This window comes from Alosa alosa, chromosome 24 (genome assembly GCF_017589495.1).
Source record: "Alosa alosa isolate M-15738 ecotype Scorff River chromosome 24, AALO_Geno_1.1, whole genome shotgun sequence".
In the NCBI taxonomy this organism is placed as follows: domain Eukaryota; kingdom Metazoa; phylum Chordata; class Actinopteri; order Clupeiformes; family Clupeidae; genus Alosa; species Alosa alosa.
In genome coordinates, this window is record NC_063212.1 from 7,225,555 (window position 1) to 7,244,806 (window position 19,252).

Consider the following 19,252-nt stretch of genomic DNA (forward strand, 5'->3'; position numbering starts at 1 on the left):
TTTTGCCGTTAGCTCACTAGTTTTAGACCAAAACTCATCACTTCTGCTTTAAATCAAACCTCAATGTCATCCTGCAGAATAGTTTCAGGAGCTCTCAAATGGTTTCACACCAGGAACTATAACTATCGTTAAGATTTCAGCAACAGTGAGAAGGCCAGTGCTCATAAAACCTCTTTTCTGCTGTGTAAACATGCTACTTTCACTTAAAGTCACTGTTGATTTAAACTTTCTTTTTTATAGTAATTGGCTCCTCACTTTAAATTTGTAGTTCCTCAGTAGTTTGGGGAAATTTGTGCATAGAAGCAGTCTGTCCAAAGTTGACTATCTCTTCACAACCCTGCAAATGTGTGAATGAATAAACACACACACACACACAGGGTGAGGAGTGTGGAGTCTTTCCTCACCTCCTGAAAACAGCCTGCAGTATGTGCCAGCTTGAGTATCAGTAAATATGTGCGATTCCCTTTGAAGCAGATGTCAGGGAGGTCAAACGCGCCTCCCCACAACAATCTGACTTTATGGGAGCCCATTTCCTGCATCTGCATATGTCGTGATAATGTTACACACGGAGCCCTGTGTAATTTAATCACATGCAATTAAAGCACAATGCTGAGTGATAACTCAGGCAACATTTATGGTGAAGTTTACCGCGCTCTGTAATGCAATTATAAACATTTTCATTTCGCCATACCATCTTGTATCTTTTTGAAATTTGTGGTGCTCTGTGAGTACTTGGAAGGCTGAGGGTAAAAAACGTTTATTGTATTTTTGCGGTCTTGCAGAAATAAGTGCTCCCCTGGCTTGCTCTGTCAGATCCTGTGAATATTTGGAGTCCAAACAGATCCCAGCGGCTCTCTCTGCAGGGCACGTACTTGGTGAAGAAAGATATTTTTTCCCCTTCTTTTCACTTTAGGCATTAAAAACACGTCTTGGACAACCAATATACATATATTGTGTGTGTGTGTGTGTGTGTGTGTGTGTGTGTGTGTGTGTGTGTGTGTTGTGGGTGTGTGTCCAAGACCAGCTCTGTTAGCTGTAAATCATCTGTAAATCTGAGGGCCTCTCCTACAGATGGCATAATGCTATGGAATCAGTTTTACAGCACAGACCATAATGTACAGTGAACCCACACAGGAGAGACCTGATAGCAGATCAGCTCTCCTAGTGCTACACTAGGAGGACATCTTCACTTCGGCCTGTCATGTGGCAGTCTACTTTAAACTTGTCACAATCTTTTTACCAATTGCGACCAGTCATATTTACACAACGAAATTCTAGCGGCCTTTCTTTCTTTTTTTTTTTTGTGGGGGTGGGTTTATGAAGCACGACCGCACACTTCTCGCCTGTAAGTCAATTTCAAAGGATAAATCTAATGGGTGGTTTGATTGAACCCAGGCTTCCAGCTCCAGTGTAAACATGGAGGCCTCCCCACGCCTCCTTATGGTTGGAGCCTGCCTAAATAAGGGGCTTCAGCCTGTAGCCCTCTCCCAGGCAGGGCTGGGTTGGGCTCGGCAGGCAGGCTGGTTGGGTGGTTGGTTGGTCGGTTGGTTGGTCGGTTGGGTTGGCCTTCCTTCGCGTCTGCTTCGGCGGAGGAAAAAACCAAAAAGACTTGGCCGGTGCCGCGGCGGCAGCACTCAAGTGGTCACCCTCCCAGGCTCTCAATTAAACGCGAAGCACGAAACCGACGCCCGCCACTTTGAAGTGCCGCCGCGATCGAAATAAACACGGCGACGACGCAGAGCTTTGAAGTCTCGGAAAGCTCAGCAAGAATAAACATGACGACTCCTCTCTGAAGTGTAGGGCCTGATCAAAAGGGGCCCGTCAACCCCCATTTGAAATTGAGACCGTAGGTACCCAGTCCACCAGCTCGCCGTTCAAAAGCCACAACGGCTTCTGTACAAGCTAAGAAACACTTACAGAAACATAAAAGAACACTAATAAAAGTTACTATCCACATAATTACAAAAATAAAATAAAAACACGTGAGAAATTTAACAAGACAGACGATTGAACTAGATGTGTTCAAACACATACTCAAACAGGGAGTGTGCAGGAGAAAGATTCCCTCCAGAGCCGTAGCAGTGACTAGCAGGCGGCCGCTGCATCTCTAAGGGAGACAGGCTTTTCCTGCTCCTCCTCCACTGTGGACCCCAGCAGTAAAAACCAGCACCCCTGCACTTCCTCGGGCTGGGCCCAGCGCCCGAGAAGATCAGTTATAAATGTGTCAGTGTGTTAAGTCTAAGTCCCAGCTGTGGTACATACCAGCTGGCAGGAACCTACCCCCCCCATCAACGCACACACACACACACACACACACACACATAAACTGTCTCTCTCACACACACACTCACTCATTCACCCACCCAACCTTAACAGTGTTTGAAAGGGAGGATGGGGGCATGTCCCATTCATTAGTGTGGCGTGTCTCCCTTTGTGATAACTTTCATCCATGTGGAATTACTGAAACACCTCCAACACTAACAGGAAAAATGGGAGTCTCATGCGTTCAACACAACTGGGCACAAGCTGCCGCCAGCACATTTGTAATCAAACGAGACATACAACAAACCACAAATCAGTCCACAAATTTCATATGATGCTGAACCTTACATATCAACTTCCATTAAGCAAGATTTTGTTTGAGCTTCAAGATTTTTGGCTTCAGTGGTTGGGGCGGAACCATATCTTTTTTTTTTCCCCACTGTTCAGAAGTGTTAGGTTTGTGAAGTGCTTTTCATTTTTTTTTTTAATTAATTGGAAGCAGCAGCACATATTTTGACAGGGGTGTGCAGTGGATAATAACTATTTGTGTGAAAGCAGGGCTATTTAGCCTAATCCACTTTTCCCTAGTTAAGCAATCACATCCAACGGCCCTTTCATCAAGTCTTTAATTGCATATTTCTGCTGCTCAGAACTGCTGACAGACGATACCCACCTCAGTGTGGATTTCAGATGTCGTTTTTTCCTTCCTTCTTTCTTTTTCTTTCGTTCTGCCTTTCTTTCTTCCCTTCCTTCTTTTTTCCCCCGCAGTCACTCTGGCCTTGGCAGATAAGAGTGGCCCACCTCGGATCAAAGCAAAACACAAAACATAATTATTTCACGTAGAGCGATCAAATGTGACTCGAGATTAAAATAGTGATGCCTTGGCCACACCGCAGATTGAGTCGGTACGGAGCCGCAGGAGCAAACGAGCGGCTGAATTAGAGGAGAACAGTGACCAGACAAACGACAGAGAAGAGTGAAGGAGACCATTCTACGGCATTCCTCCACCTCTCAGACTAAATTGTTTAAGTTCACCCTTCACTTCATTTGCGTTTTTTTTTCTCTCTTTTTCTCTCTCTCTCCCGCTCTCTCTTTTCTTGGAGAGAGGGAGGGAGGTCCCTGTCCCCACTGCACACACAGCCTTCGCTGGCCTTCTTCACTCTCCCCACATTCCTCTTTTCCCCCATGTGTGATTGTATTTCACGCCCTTCCACCCCCCCCCCCCCCCTGCCCCTCTCTCTGCCTATGAATTAATCAACTAATTATATTTCCTCTCTCCCTCTTTTTTTTCCTGCTGCTTAAACATCTAATCTTCTTTGAAGATTTTGTCTGATTAAAGGTAACTGTTTAATTTAGTCTGATTAAAGGTAACTGTTTCTTTCAGATTCTCTTGTGTCAATCTGTCTGGTGGACCTGGTGAATCTGTTTTTTGTTTTTATTATTATTTTTTTGTGTGTTGTTGACATGTCTACTTTGTTTCATTTGGATAGCTGCCCTGCCCTCTGTCTGTCTGTATTAGTAACATGTCTTTTGTTGATCTCCTTATTGCAGATACTTCTTTGCTGTGCTCGCCATCTTAACGGTGTTGGGGGTCCTCAACGGGTTGGTGCTGCTTCCAGTGCTCTTGTCTTATTTCGGGCCCTACCCAGAGGTAAATGTGCGCACAAGTGTGTGTGTGTGTGTGTGTGTGTGTGTGTGTGTGTGAGTCTTTAAGTCGTTCCATGTGGAATTGGTCCACATACCACGGCAGGCCAGAGGCATGATCTCAGAAAACTGTTCCTTTCATTTCCTCCACCTCCCAGAGGACCCTCTTGGACTGTGTCACTACACGTCAAATCATTTACATGCCTTTACACGATATTTGTGCTCTTTCTCTCTTAAAAACAAAACTATATAGCCTAAAACAACATAAATGTTATTTTAATCTCCTGAATGTAGGGTTATTCATAATAATAATTCATTACATAATAGAATTTTTTACTGTATAAATAAATATACATGATTAATGTGCACAATACCATTAATTCTTAGTTTGTCTTAGTTTGTTATTACTTAAAAGCAGCATGTGATGCCAGTAACCAGGGTGTTTGGTCTTTGGCATAATCAGTGTTGTTTGTTGTTTTTTTAACGTCTCAGGTCTCCCCCGTGGATGGCCGTAGCCAGCTGCCCACTCCCTCACCAGAGCCCCCGCCACAGGTGGTGCGCTTCTCCGTGCGGCCGCGCCACACCACCACGGGCACCGGCTCCGACTCGTCGGACTCCGAGTACGGCTCCAACACCACCGTGTCCGGCATCAGCCAGGAGCTGCAGCAGTACGACCTCCGGGCCAGCAGGGGGAAGCAGCCCACGCACCAAGTGGACCTGCCTGCCTTCCCAGTGGCCTCGGTGAGTCCAGCACTGGAATGGGTCACAAGTTGTCCGTTTGCAGGATGCAAGCTGCAAACTGAGGACTTATAGCCCTATCTTGCCTCCATTCAAAACATGATGTGAAATCATATTAAAATACTAGTAATTGTACACACTGAGAGGGTGCACTAATCCCTTCAAACTATACCAAGATTTAAAACCTGTTATTCTCACACAGGCCACATGAATGACTGTGATCTATTTGTCCATTGGGATAAAAATAACGTATTGTCTTTGTTTGTTGAGAACACATAAGACATGCAAAGCCTCTCATGATCTATTCACTGTTTGCTGTGTTTGTTTGGCTACAGACTAGATCAAAACCATGTCCAACTTGTCTTCGTCTTTTATTATCTTTTATCTGGGAAATCACTCTTTTATAAAGACCTCTTCATGCCGTTTCTCACCCTGATTCTTTCCATCCTCCCAGGCGGTGCACTCTGACCCTCGGCCGCCTCACATCCACTCGTCCCCTCCTCAGGAAGCCGCTCCGCCTCAGCTGGCCCGTCGCTACAGCAGCAGAGAGCCCAAGAGGGAGCAGAGTGGCCACCAGCAGCAGCATCGCCGCCAGGCCCCCACGATCCCTCCCACCCCAGGCCCGCCCCGCCCCGCCCCTCCCCCGCCACGCCACGGGCCGCCAAAACCGCTACTGACCCCAGTGCCGGGGGGCGCTTCCCTCGCGACGGACCCCCCCCGGCCACGGCAGCAGGGGCCAGCAGCCGCACCACCACCGATCGCGGGCGCACCACCAGTACCAGGCGCCCCCCCACCACTCCCATCCGCACCCCCACTCCTCCAACCCCGCTTACGGCCAGCCCATCACCACGGTGACGGCCTCGGCGTCGGTCACCGTGGCCGTGCACAGCCCAAGCTACCCCCAACCCTTCACCCTGAGCGACAGCTACCCCCACCAGCCCTTCCAGGAGGCGTACTCAGACAGCAGCAGCAGCAGCGGTAGCGGCAGCCGCCACGGCAGCCCGTCCTTCCAGGACCCCCACGTGCCCTCACGAGACTCCTACCGCCACCGCAGGTCCCACCTGGAGGGCATGGAGCTTCAGGACATGGAGTACGACGCCCCCAGTGGTCGGCATCGGAAATCCTCCAGCTGAGGTGAGAGGCGAAGACACCACAGTCCTGCTGTGGGAGGGGTTCCCAACAAAGCTGAATTACATGACAGTTAAAAATGGCCTGTTAGATTGAAATTACACCCTCATTCAGTTACGTTTATTCTAGAGAACTCATGGAAATTAAAAATTGCCTGAAAAGAGAAGTTAAGCTGAATGGTTGCCAATGTTTGAGGAAGTAAGTGACTTAGTGTCAACAACAAGCTGCCTTCCTCAAGTTACGTTGACCTCTTCAAAAAATTGTCCTCTGTTCATAATTTAACAGACAATTTATGTCATATGTGTTTATTCGGTAATGCTTGGTTCCCATTGACCCAAATACAGTGTTTATAGCTGTTCTCATTTTTTTGGTGAGACATGAAATGTTTCACTGCCATCAGCGTGCATTTCATCAGATTGTGATCTCTCAGAAACCAGACGCAGATTGCAATTTGCATTTGGAATGCACGCTGGCGTTGACAGGCTTTAGAAGGCACGCTGTGGTGTACCAGCAAGTGCGTGGTTCGGCGTTTATGTTCATACAGGAGACATGACATCATATGACAGTTAGATTTTACAACACTTGTGCAACGCGAACTCATCAGCCCTGCTCTGAAACCTCGCCAGCCTGCCACCACTCCCAGCCAAGAGCCATCATGTCGTCTCGATATAGTCGGGGTTCATGTTCATGTTCATTTTTAAAGACATGGCAGAATCTTTATCAATCCTTTTTATTTATTTATTTTTTTTAACTCTTGACATGCTCTAATCTTGACGTGCTTTTAGTGCTTCATATGCTGGTTTGTGTTTTACTGTGCATCGTCTGAAGTGTGTCATTGTTTGTTTGTTTGTTCTTGGCAGGGTTAGAAAGACTAAGCACAATGGCCAAAGATGGGACCTACCCCACAGCTCCTGCGCCAGTCTTCAGGGGAGGGGAACACTTGGACCAGCAGCACTTCATTGGTGCTTCACCGTTACTGTATAACCTAGTGTACAATTATGTTTTTTATTTTGTTTTATTTTGTTTTTCGTTAGATATTTCTATAAGTATTTAAAGAATGTGTACACATATGTAAATATATAAAAAAAAGTAGCTATAATGTTTGTTTATTTGTTTGTGTCGGTGGGGTGTTTTCTGACACCTCGTTCTGAGTTTTCGAAACGGTCTGAGGGGACATCAGGGGTGCCGTTTCCGTGTGTGTGATCCTGTCGTTACTGTTCACTCGTCTCATGTCTGTGCCATGAGGAAGCTTCACCCTAGACGGACAACTTCAGCAGAAAACAGTTGCTGCTTAATAACATTGTATAATGTACATGTATAATTCTATGCAATTATTTTCATTTGTAATATAGAAGTGTGTGTGTGTGTGTGTGTGTGTGTGTGTGTGTGTGTGTGTGTGTGTGTGTGTGTGTGTCTTTGGAGCCTGTATAAGTGTATCTTTCTTGAGGTCGCTCTTTACTCGATCTTGTCTTACAAAAAAAAAAATATGCTAGCAATGACGGTAAGCTAATATCAGTTTTTGAAAATTTGGCCATGCAAAATTCAACTTTAGCTTAATGGGCATCTTGTTTTCAGAAGACGGCATGGGCAGTCCCCTGCAGCTGTCTGTCAAGGGCACTTCCAAAACATACAGTACTGTTTCTGTTTCCATTGTGAGTCTGGTCACTCTGTTTTTTACCTTTTCAATGGGACTCAGACTGACCATAACCTTCCTAGGTGCTAAAGTCACTCACAGTACAAGATACAGATAGTTAGATATATATGAGTCGTAGCCACATCCTTTATACTGTGACAGGTGGGATCAGCTCAGCGGATGAGGAAACAGCCCTTTTCTCTGACTTAGTAGGCCATTTTACAGTGCCGTATATTGTACGAAACAAGAACATTTGACTGGAGGCAGCCATACTGTCCTCAATCATTCTTGCAGCTGCCTGGTGACTAGCTGTTGGTAGGGACTAAAGGAAGCCGACTGCACTGCAAGCTGAGAACATTCTCAAGGGAAAAATGGCAGATATAATTGAGAAAAGCATTTACTATTTCAGCAAGTGATTTATTATCATTTTTTTTTCTATTATAGTGGTGGTACTATGACAAGTTCTGTTGAGCTATTCTTCAAATTTGTATGGCCTTATGTTGAATAATAATGGTGCTAGTGTATGGTCATGTAAACAAGAGGGAGTCTTCAAAAGGCCTGCACTGTGTGTGTGTGTGTGTGTGTGTGTGTGTGAATGACTATGTTTGTTTTGTGTGATTGCCTGTGTGTGCATTTGAAGGTGCACAGACATGTCTATTGAAATGTTTTATCACAAATCTGTGGTAGTATAAAAAAAATACTGTTTAACTTTGAAACACGCTATGCGTGCAAATTATGATTATGAGTCATACATAGAAACATGTTTTTTTTTTTTTTTCCTTTGCTCATTGTTTTCTTTTTTGGTTTCAGTTTGGTTTCGTTTGCCTTTCGTGACAACAGTAGCTCTGTAGTTAGTAGGCCATAACCCTCGGAACTTCGCTCTGACTCCATGTGCTCATCGGGGCATGTTTCACTGTATCAGGCCATTTAGTGTTGACCTTGCTGACCTTTGCTTCACATGTACGTACCTATGAAAGGTGGCGGAGGGTGAAGGACAACACAACTGTAACTCTGTGCCATCATACCTATGTTGACATTTCCTGTTTTGGAATATTGACCAGTATTGTATAGCTACATGCTCGGTGCAATACACGTCTTTTTTTTTGTCATTACTCAGATTTTGAAGGTGTTAAGCTAAACCAGTACCTACCGTAATAATCAACCAGGAACGCAATAAGTGAAAGCGAACTATCTGCGATAAGCTCACTGTATGTCTTGAGTCTATAAGCTACACAACTGGCATTGCAAAGGTTCTGCACTAAATGGCCTTTCTGACCTCTTCAATGACAAGAACCCCAACCACTGGCCCCGCAGTTTAAGCACACGGTCTTACTTGACCTCACCTCATAAAACGTCCAGCGCGTACGAACACGGCACTAATTGGAAGTCCACCACCTCCCCTTGCGCCATCCGGAGGCAAATGGTGTTTGTAAAAGCTTGTGGGGTCAGGGTTTTAGTCGTTCATTTTCTGCCAGTTTGCCTCAGTCATCCTTTCATCCTTCACTTCCCCTCCATTTGTCCTCTTGTAAAACAAATGTAGAACTCTGTTCCATTTGTAGTGGTCTTCCGTCTTGTGTTGCGCATATAAATTCCTCGTATCATTCTCTTGTCTTGTCAGTCATTTCAGTGACCATATCTTTTTTTTTTTTTTAAACATATCTTTCTTTTCCTTATTCTTCTGATGGAACATTGGCAGAGAATAGACACAAAACATGGCTGGCAACTATTGTATTTTTTAAATATTTTATTATTTTTTTACATTTGGTTTTGCAATATTTATATTTTTGTATTATACTTTTTTGTTTTGTTTTGTGTTGTTTTTTTCAGTTATGGTCAAAATGCCAGTTGGTGACAAATGCAGGGATTTTTATGTTGAAAAACACTATTACAGTTTTTGTTTTTACATTAATGGATTTTGATCTGTATAAAGTGCTTACTAATGTTAAATAGGAAAAAAGAGTATATAACATTTTACATCATCGATTTGTCATAGCTCTTAGAGGACTTTTTTAAAAAAAAAGGATAAATAATCAATGGTTTTACAGACTGCCATTTTCCTCACTCGGAGTGGATGTATGTTGTTTCGGTTACAAAGATAAATGTATGCCATATAATTTATTTATATGAAAATTTATTTTTGTAGTGTACATAGTAGTTGTCAAGTTATTTGACAAAAGTATATTTTTAAAGAGTTTATATGTAATGCTACCAATTTTGTGGAAACATAACAAGAGAAATACATTAAGGTACAGGCACACTTTCATTGCTAACTTGTTCTCAGACAAACTAAAGTCCCCCACAGTATTACTATAGGAGAGTGTGATGCTCTTGCAGCTGGTTTTTTGGTTTGTGAAAGGCTAGCCATGAAAGTAGAGAAATCGTACTAGCTCTCTAAATAATAATGTTCAAACACTGATAGAATTCTAACAAATAAAAGAACACTATAACTTATTTGTCTCTTTGTCTATAACTTTAATAAATAAATTTAAAGAAAAAAAAGTTACACGTGTCTGGATTGACTTTTTGAAATGTGCATAGTTGTTCTGCAAATGATTCCTAATACATGTGCATGAAAAAGATGTATTTGATTTGGCCTTATCTATAGTGTAAAGCTGAAACAGATGAATAGCAAGTGGAAACAGTTTGAATTAACACACGTCTCAAAGGCATGGCTACGTAGACTTGCCCCCAAGATTTTCAACTTGCTGACATCTGGTCACACGTCAGAGCACCAGCCTGCAGCCCCACCCCACTCCACCCCCAACCCCACCGCTGACTCCACTCCTCCCCGTTAGCCTTCTCCCGTATGCTTTTGATTGACAGCTTTATGGACTGCAAGGAAATTGGTTGTAGTTACAATACAGCTGGACTGTTCGGAGTAATGAAAAAAGGCACATGGCCTTGAAAACGTTCTGATGGGAACAGATTCGGGCTGCCCCCTCTCTGAACCGCGCTGATGTTGGTGGCCAAAACATTTACTCAAGCTTGTTCCAATAGACTCGGGCCCTATCAGAGAGTAATGGGCATGGCCTTGGATGCAGCCATGCCCTGCATAATTATTTTTTACTACCCATAAAGTCATAATCTATAGCTCGTTAGCCGATCAGCAGGGGCCTGGAGGCTGTGTGGTATAGGGGACTATATTGTAAGTTGTCAGGTGTGCTTGGGTGACCTGTAGAGAATGATTTAATGTTGCTGTTTGAGTGACTTACAGGAGCGTCTTATGTTAAAAGCATTAAAAAACATCAACTTCTAATCAGTTCAGGAAGCTTAAGCTAACTAATGAATCAAGTATTGCCTCTGTTTGTTAATCCTCAGGTGTCCTCAATCCTGTGGAATCAAATTGATGGAAATGCACTTGCTGATTATGTACATCATTATAAATATGAGAAATTGTTGAGCTCCTGTACATTTTTGCTACCAGTGTGTAGTCCATCTACAGCCAACCAATTGCATGTGCCTGTTGCAAAAATGGAAACACCATACACCCATCTGTGTGAGGGGTTATGACAACATTGATGCCTTTGGAGACAGAGGGTGAATGGAGGGTTTTGAACTCATATTCAACTCTGTGGCTAGGAAAGCAAAAGCTCCCTATATACAAAGTGATCCAGAAGCCTATAAATTATGTTGATAATTTGTAGACTGATAGTAATAGTATAGACACACAGCTTCAAGAATGCATGAGGGATGGGCGGGGGCAGTCAATAGTTCAGGCAGCTCTGGTTAAGAATGGAAGCCTCTGACTTGTTTTTGAGAAAATATTGAACATGGAATCCACTGTGTTCTTTACACTGGTTTTGTGGCAAATCACCCTGGCCTATCCCATTACAAGGGATGTAATATGACAAAACAGCTTCTGTTTTAATTAATATCAATGGTGCTGATAGCACTCAGGAGTAACAGTGTATAGAGATCATCTTCACTCATAGAGCTAAGGGCCACACTTGAATGAATAAATGTTAGTGCAGTGGCTGAGCTGTAGTGTCATTGACAATGACACTAACACTGTCACGAGGTGTCATACACTACAGTACATGAGCATGTGGAAGAAGATGAGTAGTAACACAACATAACACAACATAACACAACTACAGAAAATGAGAACCCTATGAACTCGATGGAAATAACACAGATGCTTTCCCTGTGATGACCTCTGAGGCCAGAGAGCTATATGTTGAAGAATGATCTTGATCACATTTGCAGTGTGGTGTCAACCTCTAAAAATTGCACAATGACAGACGAAAAAGATAAAAACTATGTTTAGTCTTACACTAAGGATTTTAATTAGTAAGACTTTTACCTGGAAGATTTTTTGGGTGTTTATTTTTTCTTGTTGCAGCTCCAGGTCTAAAGTGTTGTTGAGCCTAAAGATTCTTTGTTGTATTTAGTTCACCTGTACTTTTATAAATATCCTGATAAAAAAAATGTTTCATCTCTTTGTAAAAGTTACAATTTGTACTACTACTATCTTTTCATTGCTTTGACAAGCTCACAGTTCCATTGTCTCTCATAAGTAATGTGATTGGTGAAGAAAGCTGTACTTGACACATGATACTTTCCACATCCTCCGTTTTGCCTGTGACATACACTATGAAGAAAAATAGCACTTGTCTTTGGCCGCCCCCTTTCATCTTGCGATAAGACTTTCTAATTGTACTTGCGTGCAGTGCCTTACTCTAGTAGGAATCTATAGCAGCACTTAGTTGTAAAAAGTCAGTAACTCCTTAAAATAGTCTTTGTCCATAGGGCATTTAGGTGCCTTACGATTTCTAGGGCTCTCCTTGTAAAGATTTGTACATCTTACAATGTATCTTATATCACTGCCCCGCTTGAATCTTTTGGCCACAACCTTTGCACTGCAGAGTAGTCTTGAAAGACACTGCATGTCTTACATAAATGTCATTCATCATCCATTTTGTTATAATTAAGGACAACATTTTGGCCTGTTGAAGTACACAGTGCAAACTACCAAATGCGATCGCGGCATGAGAGTGATTATTTTGACTGATGTTGTTTACCCCGATTTCCTCTCGCATCATTTATTTTGCCGGGAGTGTAAACGAGACCGTTATTTACATTTCAGCTCCAGTGATTGTGGGGAGAGTAGGCCAAGGCTGATGGTCTCCTGTGATGCCTACACACACACACACACACACACACACACACACACACACACACACACACAGGGCTGCATTAGGGCCTGTTTTTACTCTTCCTTCTTGCGGCTCCAAGTCCAACCACATGCCAGACTTATTTGGATAGTTGACACATGTTTCCATTAGGGTGATGTACACATGTTTATTGTGAAGATGACAAACCTACGTTGAGAGAACGGACCAGATTTTTTTCTCTCTCTCTCTTCTCGAGGATCACCGTTGTCCTCCTTTGCTGAACAGACCTCTTCTTTTGTTTAAAGTAGGACTGTTTGCCTTCGCCAGCAAACAAGTAAAACGTATGGAAACATATGCGTCATCTAAAGCAGGCGGGATACAACAATATGGAGGCCGAGAGAGAAAGTGAGAGAGCGAGAGTTTTAAAAAAAGAAGTTAAATGCTTTCATGTGTATTTGGGAGTGTTGGGTGAACACAATATTCTGCTAATCCAAACAAAATTACAGCATCTGATTTCACACGAGTGGTTCTGTGTTTGTCATATAGAAGAGCAGCCCCCCCCCCCCTTGTGTTTGGGGCCCACGGATGGGGCTCTTGCTCGCTCTCGCTCTCACTCTCTTTCTCTCTCCGAGCGGAGCTCAAGAGAACACAGAGCTCAGGAAGAGGGTGACGAGGAGGAGGCCCTGTGTTTGTAAACACTTTGGAATTTGTTAATGTTCTACCCATTCACAAATGGAGGGTGATTTTTTCCAGCGTCTTTCTGCGTCTTATTGACTCTGGCACAGGCTAGAGAGAGAGAGAGAGAGAGAGAGAGAGAGAGAGAGCGCGCGTAATGAGGACCAGGTCCAGGGGCGAGGCCTCGCGTTGGGGTCCCCAGGGGTACAGTGTGTATGTCGGGCCCAACACGCGCTCCACTGAATCTGCCCTCAGAAGTGCTCTGTGGCATTTCCACTGAGCCCAGGGGCCATTCGGCTTTGGATCGCCATAAAGCGGTTTTATAGTGACGGCTCTTACTGAAAGTGCCAAGCAAATTAAATATGCATGCTCTTTTTCGTTGAACATGCAGCACAATTGCCTAATTTATTGCACCATATGCTTTACTGTATTCACACCATTAGTTCCCATAAGGAAATCTCCATGTACTCCTTCATATTTGCAATACAAAAGACTAAGCTGAATATATTTTAACCATATGTGCTTATATGCATACAAACATTGTTTGAGGGTTAAAGGACATACAGTATAGATATCTCACTTATATTTGACACCAAACTTGTATGATTTGGTGAACTGAGCTCGACGTTCAACCTTAATCCGCACAGAGGGGTAGATTCTCCACATAACAGGAGTTTTCCATATTAATCCATACAGTGCCCCTGATTGTCTGTGCAGCTAATTAGACAGAGACACACACACAGCTGCAAGCAGTTACAGTGTACACTACTGCCATCCTTAAATAGGACATAAACGTGGGCGTGCAAGCAAGCGGCAGACTGGTGTAGATTTCTCATCAGACAAAGCTTTTAGTTCTAAATGACTGTGGGGCTCCTCAGTGGAACTCAGCCAAGAGAAAGCCACTGCCTTAATGATAAATATCACCCTTGTGCACTTTTAATAGATTCCCTTACTCTAGTGTTGGCAATGCATGCTCTCCATACAATTCAACCTTCTAGATTCTCTCATGACTCTAAAAACAAACACTATACGGTAACGCTGCGACTCTGCAGGCCGTCTTCTTTGTTGAACTTTTGGAGTTGCCAGTTAGCTGGCAAGAGAAAGAAACTCTTGGATCCTCAACTCAAGCTAACACTTCGTCTTAGATGGTCTAAAGCAGAGGCTCAAAAACCCTGGACCAACTTAAACAGATCTTGTTTTACCAGCATCGATCACATCAAACATCATACTGTTCAGCTACTTGGGAGCCACTGGAAAGTCTCTCTTTTCAATCTGCACACACACGAGTCTCTGTTTAAATTGCCATGCTAACCAAAACAGCCAAACACTTAAGCCAGAGCTTTTACAGAACATAGGGTGTGAAACTAGCCATATTCAATTGTCACCGTGGTAGCCGTTACAAATCACACCAGTGTCATGCTTCCACCTTTGCATGAACAGCAGCGGCCATCCTGTTTCCTTTCCTGCTGGACAGTGTCTCGATCCGTAATGTTGTGACAGTGCTGTGGATACCCAGTGTCCTATATTATGTCATGCCTTTTGAAAGTATAATCCTCTTCTCTTGCCAAGCTCGTAGTTGCAAGAAATGTCACAACTACAGTTGTCTTGGGTGTATTAACAATTGTCTGGCTGTGTCTACCAGTCCATAAAATACTTCAACGTTTAGGTTTAGTCCAAATAAGGCGGCAAGCATATACGTAGAACCCATGCCATCAACCCTTTCATATTACCAGGCTGTTGAGAATAGTTTGATCTTGCTGTGCAAGTATTTTGCTAGTGGGTTATATGACTGAAATAACCTAATGAAAGACTGAACAAACAGCCACTTTGTGTCAACCAAACTTAATCTTTATTAGTATAGTAACTTGATCCACCATCCCTGTTCTCCATCATGTGTGTTATTAGCAAGCATTTTCCTCTTAGTGCAATGTAATTTCTTTACAACACATTATCCTCTGATCCATTTACATATCAGATCAGACCACAGTGTATTGAAATGTTGAAGTAGCTAATAGCTCCATATGTCTTTAGAGGTGTTCTTAACAGAGGAATTCTAAGGGCCCCAGTTTGAGGGCAAAAATGGCTGACAGAGATGGGAGTGCATTGTTGCACAAAAGAAGCACATGCTCCAAAGACAACAATAAAAGGATGGTCAAAGGCCCAGTGCTTGGGCCGAGCCGGACTAAACTTAAATTTAGCTAAAGGTGAGACAGCAATTCCTTTAAACTGAATACATCAGATGAGATTACAATGTAATGGGCTCTAGGTCCTTATTTTCCCTAGAAACACTTTTACAAGGATCCATAATGCTTCTTCTTTTGGTCAAAACAATTCAATTCGTTGACACATCATTTCAGTCTGTCAGACCTGACTTAAAATGTCCTAACCACATCCCTTGAAATTGTTACATTGTTGATCCATGTAAGTGACTTTGAGCATGCAAAAGAAACCATTTTTCTATTTGGGGCAGTCAGCATGCATCCAGAACCCCAGCAGAACCCCAGGTGAGTGAAAGCAATGGGAGAGAGTGGAGAAGATATTCATTTGCATAAGAGGAGGCTGCTGGAGTGCAACAATTAAATCTTTCTTTTAAACAAAGGTTTTAAATGTAGTTGTTTACTCAATTCCAAAGAAAATACATGTCCATATCTGTTTGACCCTGTTGCCATCACTGCAGCCATTTGTTGTGTTGAACACACTGCTCTAGTGGTCATAATATGAAGCCCGCCCCATGACGGATAAGCGATTGTGACTGGTGCCTGGGTTTTTGGAACATTGGAAATGGGTGTCAGTGGCCTCCTTGCCAGACTGACCTGCAGAGCCAATTCAAATTTTATATTTTGAATTCAAAAAGGTTCGTCTGGGTTTTCCCAGGCTAGCACTTTTGTTAATTCACTCACATGTTCTTACACGCTGCTAAATCACCAAGATATCTGATAGCGATATACAGTAACTTCTTTTTGTGAAAAAATATGCTGACTACTCGATATTCACAGTTCTTTTTTTTCACAGCAAGACAAAAATTGAGTATGAAAACTAAAATTCTGTGTCATTAGAGACAAATTGTGTACACCGTGTTCCAAATTATTATGCAAATTGGATTTAAGTGTCATAAACATAAATCTTTTTTTGTTTTTCAATTAAACTCATGGATGGTATTGTGTCTCAGGGCTCTTTGGAGCAGAGCACAGGCGGGTTCGTGCAGACAAAGACTTAATAAGGAAGGTTTCTGCCAGACAAATTCATAGGATTAAGAGAGCAGCTGCTATGCCATTGCAAAGCAGCAAACAGGTATTTGAAGCTGCTGGTGCCTCTGGAGTCCCGCAAATCTCAAGGTGTAGGATCCTCAAGAAGTTTGCAAGTAAACCCACTGTTTGGCCACCCCGAGCAGAAACGGTTGCAGTGGGCTCAGGAATACATGAAGACTAATTTTCAAACAGGTTTGTTCAATAAAATTTGAATTATACTCTAATGGTTGATGACTTAAATTTTTTACTGACTGTCTGGAAAATCTGAGAAAAATGTAATTTGCATAATTTGGAACACAGTGTATAGTTTCCAAGATACAGGTGGTGGTTTAACTTAGTTACTGGCTCAACTAACCCCACTCTCCTCAGTGTATAAATATACTGACAATATGGGATCCCAGGGGCAGAAGAACCAGTACCAAGAACCAGTAAAACACAAGAAACCTATGAAAGGGGAAAGCAGAAAGCTTTTGTGGAAAATATGCTGGGGTGGTGTTCCATTTCTTCTTGTTTAGTCTTAGTTTAGTTTAGACTATAACACACAAGTTAAAAAACAAGATATGGCATTGTGTATTTAGATCATGGATATGTGAGGTCCCATCTGTGATCAGTGCCCCACATGACTACAGTACATGCAGGCCAACAAAGGCAATCAAGAGGTATGGTGTTGGATGTACTACCCTAGAGCAGTGTTTTAGGAAGCTCCACCCCACCCAGGTGTCTCTGATTGCCTCTGACCAGGTGTAACAACCCTGGCGGGTCTCCTTTGGCTCTGCCCACTTGTGTGCCTGTGCTGCCTCCCTTTCTCTGTTTGTGGCAGGTGACCAGGGCCCAGGTGTGCACAGATCACCCTTGATTGGCGTAAGAATAAAGAAGCCTACTCTCACCATGTTGAGTGTCCTCTTCCGTCCTTGGTGTTTGTTTTTCTGTGTTTCGTTGTCTGCGTGTGGCCTCCTCCTATGTTCCATGCTAGAGCTGGCATGGTACACCAGGTGGTAGACCAGACGCTAAGCCAGTCTCAGAAGTGACCTCTCTTTATTTAAGTCTTATGGAACTTTGAAAACCCTGTAAAGTAAAGTTGAAGTGAAGTGACGTTTAACGTGAAGTGATTATGCTGCTGCAAGCTACAGTATGACAGCTGAAACACGAAAGAGGACCCGAATCTCGAGGACCGACACAACAAGGGGGCCGGGTGGTTAGGTCAGTGGCATGGACAGCGCTACCCACTAACGTTTGTCTCTCTCTCTCTCTTTCTTTCTTTCTCTCTCTCTCTCCTCCCTCTCCCCTCGCGAAAAGCACGAACCCCCTGACAGCTTCGGCCAGCACTGAAGATTTCAGTTGCCTTCTACTCCCTCTCCCCTTTCCCCATATATTATAAATAAATGTATAAGTTTGTTTCACCGCAACCTGTTTCTGACTCATTCTTTCTGCTCTGTTCCAATTGGTTGACCCACTGTCTCGCACAGTCAGGTGTTTACTAATGACACTTTTAGAAAACCCTGCCATATGTGTTAAGATTATTTGTATTAATAATTAATGCAGGTTTGCTCATTTCCATTTTGTATTTTCATAATACAGCCTACAGCTTTTCCAATAAAGGGAACATGATCATTTTTGATTTATCAGAATTGTACATTGAAGACTGGCCACGTCCACCTAGAATCTTCTTTCAGAAACAAAGTAGTGAGTCTGGTATTACCAAGCTATTGAAATGTTCCCTGAATGAGAAGAACATATTGGCACGCCCAGAATCAACAACTTGGCAGACTTTTAAATTTATCGCCAGAGTTTTAAGACAACCCACTTGGGAGGAATATGCCGTTTTTGTCAGCAGTTTTCTTTAGTTTTTTTAGGTTGAACTAGACCTCAGTGCTTGTGAAGAAAAGTCGCTGTGCGTGCTCGAGACTCCTGGATCAGCACATGCACATGATAAGTGTGTATATCTGTGTAGCTCTAGTGCAGATGATCGTTGTTTCGCCAGGGTCATTTGGAGGTCACTGACTGAGAGGGCTTATTATCATACACAACATAACTAAACATCTCAAGCTTGTGTACTGAAAATATTTCATTTAGATGGTCAAGTTAGTGAAATCATGTGTGGTCCATTCTGGATTTGATGTGTCACTTTTAAAGTTTTGAAAAATTACATGAAATAAACCAGGGGATGAATAGTGTTTTGGTGAAACACAAACATTGAACAGTGCAGTGACACATGGGAAAACATGCAAATTCTTAAAATCACTTTGAAGAATTGCAAATGCAAGAACCAGACTCAGCCTTGGTCTTTTAGGCTACTTCAGGTCCAAGACATTCCCCATGACAATGTTATGTTTTTGATATATTCCTCAACAGAACTAGACAATATTCATAACTTTGTGTTGATTAAATATAAGTGCATCTGCAGACTTTGAAAATATTTTAATGTAGGCTAAAGGGAAACCAATCATCTGTCTTTCATTTTCACACACACAATGTGCAAAATGCAGCTTTCCCTTAGTTTTCAAAATAATTCCTTAGGCAATGTCTCAACACCACAAACCTATCCCTGAAAAACACGTATTGAAATGGTTTTCTGGAAATACTCTTCCTCACTGCCTGTTATTAAATTCACACAATGTGAAAATCTTACCAACAATGGCGTTCTCGGTCCCTTGCCGGGACCGAGACTATACTATAACTATACTTCTGCATACGCCTGCGTTTTTCATTTTTAAATTAGACTAGCCAACTTGATGGAAACACCATCAAAGACAGTAGGCTAGAAAGAAGGGACCACAGGCAAGTCTTTACTCCTCCCACTGAGATCACAA

General features: G+C 42.9%; 1 protein-coding gene across 2 annotated transcripts in view; it reads left to right on the forward strand.

Moving 5' to 3' along the window:
• Window positions 1–9,856, forward strand: part of ptch1 (patched 1) — a 52,386-nt gene extending 42,530 nt beyond the window's left edge. Inside the window, exons 21-26 of one of the 2 annotated variants that reach the window (XM_048236820.1) lie at window positions 3,814–3,913; window positions 4,399–4,647; window positions 5,099–5,220; window positions 5,265–5,336; window positions 5,378–5,778; window positions 6,633–9,856. In XM_048236820.1, the coding sequence (XP_048092777.1) occupies window positions 3,814–3,913; window positions 4,399–4,647; window positions 5,099–5,220; window positions 5,265–5,336; window positions 5,378–5,777 (943 nt within the window). In that variant the 3' untranslated portion in view covers window position 5,778; window positions 6,633–9,856. Of the gene's footprint in view, window positions 1–3,584; window positions 3,602–3,813; window positions 3,914–4,398; window positions 4,648–5,098; window positions 5,221–5,264; window positions 5,337–5,377; window positions 5,779–6,632 lie in introns of those variants that run through there. The other variant, XR_007192703.1, reaches the window with a different exon arrangement.
• Window positions 9,857–19,252: the final 9,396 nt, after the last annotated feature.